This window comes from Besnoitia besnoiti, chromosome V (assembly GCF_002563875.1).
Source record: "Besnoitia besnoiti strain Bb-Ger1 chromosome V, whole genome shotgun sequence".
NCBI classification, from domain to species: domain Eukaryota; phylum Apicomplexa; class Conoidasida; order Eucoccidiorida; family Sarcocystidae; genus Besnoitia; species Besnoitia besnoiti.
In genome coordinates, this window is record NC_042360.1 from 3,489,117 (window position 1) to 3,495,116 (window position 6,000).

Sequence of the window (6,000 nt, forward strand, 5' to 3'; positions counted from 1 at the left end):
CCGGCGACTGACTGTGCGCAGACGCGAAGCCTGAAAGCGGTCACCACACCGGCGTGAAAATGGCATCGAAGCCACGCGCGAGGGAGGTGTTGGAGCGCGCGCGGGTCGACCGACGAACGGGGAGCGGGAGCTCTTTAAACAAGCGAACGGAATGATAAATATCGGTACGCGGCACATGCGAGGACGAGGCATTTCCCAGAGAGCCGCTTGCGGCGACTCTCGCTGCCTTCGCGGCGGCATCAAGCCGGGCGGCGTTTGCTCGTTTCGCAAGCTCTGCGATGACAGATTTTCACGGACACACGCTCTGACTTGCATGTCTCAGAAAGTTTAATCTGATGCACGAGTGCGGCATTTTCTTTTCCCTACACGCGTCGCCGCTTGTCGCGCTCCTGACCTGGAAGGTCAGGCTTCGCCTCAGCCGCGCGAACTCGTTGGCCTGCGCGCGTCGCTACGGAGAGTTAGTGAAAACAATCGAAAGTCGTTCTTGCTGTTTCCCCATAATTTCTCGGTGGCGGGTTCTTTTTTTTTTCGGTTTCTTTCCTGCGGACCGAAATATCGCAGACGGCTATCAGCTGGCCTTTTGAGCGTGGGCTCTTCACGCGTGTGAACGAAGAGCCAGAGCCCTCACGAAATATTCCTGAAAAATGCGTTTAAAAAATGCGGATTTGCTATGCATGCGTGCATCTCACATGGACTCTCCGCACGGAAATCATAAACACTTTGCACACGTCCCCCGCTTCTTCACCTCACAAATATACATGCATGTGTATACATATGTATATTTATATGTCTATAGATATATGTATGAGTAGACATACGCATACAGGTCTCTGGATGAATATGTGCACGCAGATATAGATAGAGACGCATATGCATGCGCCGAGTCGAACTCGAAAAAATACGCCCAGTCACTCAACAAGATGATTGATCTGAGCCACAGCTGGCATACCCGCCTGCTGCAGCCCTCTGGTCACACGCGCGCGGAGCCGACGGGGGCGGCGCCCACTCAAACACGCAGATACATACGCGGTGTTGCAAATTTCTCGTGGAAGCACTTCTGTACGCACATCGAAGGGGAAGGCTTTAAAAAAGTATATCCGCGCAGCATACACAGATAGAGAATACATCTATCCGCAGGCGCCCACCCGCGAGACCTGTTCAGTCTAATCTAGAAAACCGCATATACCAACACGCACGCATATATACACGAGCATACGGATGTAGATATATATATATATATCGGCGGCTTGGCGAGCTTGCATGCAATAGAAAAACTTTGAAGTATGATGCTGAGCGCGACGCAGCGCCTGCTCATTGCCGTTCCCAAATATGCCGGCTCCACAGGCCACGCGCGCTGGGCTCAAGCGAAGCGCGAGATAAAAAATGCCAGCACGGATGCATCTCTCCGCAGGCTGGTGCGCGTCACTCCGCGGACTAACGCGTATCTGTCTGTGTATGCCCTCGCGAAACTCCGCAGCTCCTCGAGCAAAGCGCCGTGTGCATTCACATGAACGCCGAAAAAGAAGCGAGTCACTCGGCTTGCTCCCTCTCTTTCTCTACTCAAAGCGATGTGACTCCCTCGAACCGAATCCGCCGACCTTCCCAAAGACACGCCGCTCACCAGCGCAGCAACCTGCCCCCGACAGGCGAGAGAGCGACCCGTCATATTGTCTCTCTTCTCAAACTTCGAAAACGGACTCTGCCGTTCGTTTGCCGCCCTCCTTCGCATTCCGCGACCCCGCTGCGGCAGCGCCGCACACGCACGGCGCCTGCGACAGACATCTGCGCCAAATTCGCCTCTTCTTCAAAGTCCATCCATCGGCTTTCGCTCGCATCTCGCACGTGAGGTTTTCGCTCGCCATCAGGCGGAAGCGAAGGCAGCGGGCTCGACCTGAAGAGACACTCCGCTCCCCCCCTCGCTTCCGCCGTCGTGCCCTAGGAGGCGCGCGGAGGCGTCCACCCTCTCTGCGCGTCTCGACTGAATTTACATGGATCTTCATCCCTCTTTATATATATCGGAGTCTCCTCAAGCGACCGAGGAACCGAAGGGCACTCGGTGCCGTCTTCATCTGCAGAGCCCGCTGTGGATGCGCTCCTTCCTGCTGGCGCTTTCTTTACAACTTGGCATGGATCTGAGCTTTGTTTGCGTCGGCCTTCGCGGAGAGGCACGGTGGAATGGGCGCCTCGTAGATCTCTTCGACGAAGTTCTCGAACTTCTTCTCCACGAACTTCCTCCGCAGCTTCATCGTCGCCGTCAGCTCGCCGGTCGCGATCGCAAAGTCGCTCGGCAGAATGCGCCAACCCTGGACCGATTGCGCTCTGAGCAAAGACACAAGAAAGCGAAAACGTCACTGAGAAGCATTGAACCCACAACGCTGTGAGACCCTGGGCTGCGCTGACTTGCGTACTCCGGTGTGAACGAAGCTGATAAACTTCAAATACCGCTAATCCCTCGCAGACGGCGCGACGGTGCAGTCCAGAGAGGCAGACTCGTGGCGACAACTTGTGTGACGTCACCTTCCCTGCAGCGGAAAACCCATCCTAGACGCGTCGGCTGACGCGAAGCTGCAGGTCTGACAACTGAAGGCGGGCAGCCGGCTGAGCGCCGACGCCGAGGTCTCCAGTGCGTGGCTCACCTGGAGATCGTCCTCACGTTTGTGCGCTCGATAGCTTCCCTCACGAGCTGGTTGACGACTGGATCGACCATGGCCTCGCGGGTCGTTTCCGCGGGCGAGTTGGCTTTCGCGAGGAAGCGGACGATCTCGGGAGCGAGTGTCTCCGTCGGGTTGTCGTTCGCGTCCTTCGCCGTGTACAGACAGACGAGAACGCCGAGGAACTTGCGCCGGTCGCCAACGACCATGCAGTTCGAGAGGAGCTGCGGCATCTCCTGCTTGAGCAGGCTCTCGATGAGGAGCGGCGCGACGTTCTCGCCGCCCGCCGTGATGATCAACTCCTTTATCCGCCCCGTGAGGTAGATGAAGCCGTCCTTATCAACGTAGCCCAGGTCGCCAGTGTGCAGGAAGCCATTCTCGTCTAGCGTGCCTCGCGTGGACTTCTCGTCCTTGTAGTACCCCATGAAGATGTTGCGCCCGCGAAAACAAATCTCCCCGTGACCCTCTTCGTTCTCGTTCGCCACATACATGTCAGTCCCAGGCATCGCGTGACCGATGCTCCCCACCTTGTACCTGCGACGAACACGCACAGCCTCCGTTTCCAAAAATGCAGAGACGACAGGACTCGAACCCACACCACACATCGACCTCACAAGCGGCAGGCCGCGCAACGCCTGAGACAGAAACACAGGGAACGCCGGCGGAAACGCCGCGCAACGCGCTATCACGTGGACACGAAGGCGTCACGCTGCGCGGAAAATGGAGGCGAAGAAGGAGACAGAAGCGAAACAAAGCTCCAGCCTTGCTCCTCCACGCTGTGCCGATACCGCTCTCACACTTCCGGAAAGGCTCTCCACACTCTGCAGTCTGGCTCATAGCCTCTCTCCGCTCGCTGGGCGGTCTACAACTCTCTCTACACTCTCTTGTATGTCTGAAAGTCTCTCTCTAGGATCTCGGGTCTGTCAAGCAGCCCCTGTAGGCTCCCTAGTTGGGCTAAAAGTCTCTCTACGGCGTCTGCTGGGCGTCGCTATCGCGTCAGCTCACCATCCCGGCGCTGGCAGAATGAATGTCTGCGGCCCCGTGCTCTCACTCAGACCGTAGATGGAGTTAATGGGCATGCCGAGACTCATAAAGTACTTCTGCGTGCCCTCGTCCAGAGGCGCCGCGCAGCTGCCGAGCCCTAAACACAGATCCATGCCTAGCGCCTTGCGGACCTGAACACACGAAACGTCGCAGCCACGCTGTCAACTCTCGACGACCTTCAGCCTCGCAGACACCCGACCCTTCGCGACAACACTCTGCAAACTACGCTTTCCAGTCTACGCAGTATATACATGTAGTATAGATACATATATAGGCGTTTACATATTTTTACTCTCGTGTCCAGATTGACATAAGCGTATAAATATATATTCACTTATAGTCGCACGCATATATATTTGTATGCCCACATGCATATACATATATATATTTATATATTTATATGGGTGTATGGGTACGGCTTGGCGCGCTGCCATGCCCGGTCCCTTTGTCGACTCGAGAAGGAGCCGCAGCGGCGCGTCTGCGTTGGGCGCGCGCGGGCGATCTGCAGGGCGTTTGAGGCACTTCTTCTCACCTGATTGAGGATGAGTTTCATGACGACTGGGAAGACGGTGGGGATGTCCTGCGTCTTTCCGGTGAGCAGCGCATCGGTGCCTTTGAAGCCGACGGCCTTGGCCCAGTCGGCGAGGCGTTTGCGGATGCCGGATTGGCCGCGAGCGGCGCCGATTTCTTTAAGTTTTTGTTCGATTTTTTCCCAGACTCTGGGGACGGCGAGGAACCACGTTGGACGCGCGGCCTTGACGGTGTCGATGAGGGAGCCCTGGAGCGCGTCAGGACGTGCAAAGTAAAGACAGCAACCCATGGTGACGGGCATGTAGAGGTCGACGAGCTGCGCGGCGACGTGCGAGAGGGGCAGGAAGGAGACGAGGCGGTGCGAGTTGTCGATTTTCATCATGTGAGATGAGCAGGCCGCAGTCCACGTGAAGTTGTCGTGCGACAGCATCACGCCCTTGGGAAACCCCGTCGTGCCACTCGTGTACACCAGCGAGCAGCACTCGCCGGGCTTCTGGCTCTCCATGCGCGCCGTAAGCAGCACGTCGTTGACCGCGGCGCCGAGCTGCAGGAAGTCCTCGAAGGAAATCACGCCGTCGTCCTCGTAGCCCTCGGGAACGCGGTCGCGGTACACCACAATCGTCTGCAGCACGTCGCACGCGCCGAGCTCCTCCTCGCCCACAAACGCGTCATAGAACTCCTCAGACGTCGCGGGCGGCGAGTAGGACGTCTCGGAGGACAGCGTCACGGGGGGCGACCCCGAGGACGCCGCCGCCGCCGCCGCATCGAACGCGGGCGCGGTCGTTCGCCGCCGCTTAACCTCAGACGGCGCCGGTCCCACCGCCCCGTCGACGGCCTCCACGGCGCGCTGGAGCCTCCTCTCCCTCGCGGCCTGCTGCTTCTTCTTGACCTGCAGCAGCTTCTCCATGTTCGCCAGCGAGTCGACGACCGCGACGCGACACCGCGCGTGCTCAACTACGTGGGCAGTCGCCTCGACCGAGTTCGTCGTGTAGATGCCGACTGCGATGCCGTCGATGAAGATCGCCCCAAAGTACGCAATCGCCCACGCCGGGCTGTTGCAGCCCATCAGCGCAATCCGCGAGCGCCGGTCGCAGCCGAGGTACAGAAGCGCCTTTGCGAACATGCACACGTCGTTCCAGTACCCCTGCCAGGTGTACATACACCACCCCGGCAGCGGGCCCTCGATGTACGAGGGCGGCGGCGACGCGTCCAAGCTCCGGCGCGGCGGCAGCGAAATCAGCAGCGAGCCCCCGTCGTCGCCTTCGTGCGCATGCTGCGAGCAGCGCGCGGGCTCGCTACGCTCGTTCCTCCCGCCTTCTCCGGTCTCTTCGGCGTCCCCTTCGCCTTCCGCGCGCCGAGCCGCGGCTTCGCTCTGCGCCGAGACGTCCCCGGCCGCGTCGCCGCCGCTGCGCGTCGCGTGAGTTTTCTGCGCAGTCGCGGAGGAGAGGAAGCGCGGGCTGGTGTGTGGCTGGAAGGCGAGCGCAGGCGCGTCGGGGTACCTGCGCACGGTGTCCGCGAAGAAGTCCACGACGGTGATGGGCGGCAGCGAGCCAGGACCGGACTCGGTGACTTTGACCGGCAGCTCCTTCGTCACGTCCGTCGTCCAGAAGAGGTCTTCGCCAGGTTTGTTCGGCTTCAACTTGCGATTCACCCGCGCCGCAGCCTGCAGCGACAGCACGGTGTGGACGCCTGCACAGCTGTCCACGCCTTCGGTGCCGAGCGACACGAGCCGCCCCGTGGGGGGCATGTCTGAAGGGTCGAACAAGATCGCCAT

General features: G+C 59.3%; 1 protein-coding gene across 1 annotated transcript; it reads right to left on the reverse strand.

Moving 5' to 3' along the window:
• Nucleotides 1–2,114: 2,114 nt before the first annotated feature.
• On the reverse strand, nucleotides 2,115–6,000 carry BESB_063050 (AMP-binding enzyme domain-containing protein; the record flags this gene model as incomplete). Its single annotated transcript, XM_029364719.1, has 4 exons — nucleotides 2,115–2,319; nucleotides 2,637–3,185; nucleotides 3,657–3,826; nucleotides 4,228–6,000. The coding sequence occupies 4 exons, from the start codon at nucleotides 5,998–6,000 to the stop codon at nucleotides 2,115–2,117; spliced, it is 2,697 nt and encodes an 898-aa protein (XP_029219427.1).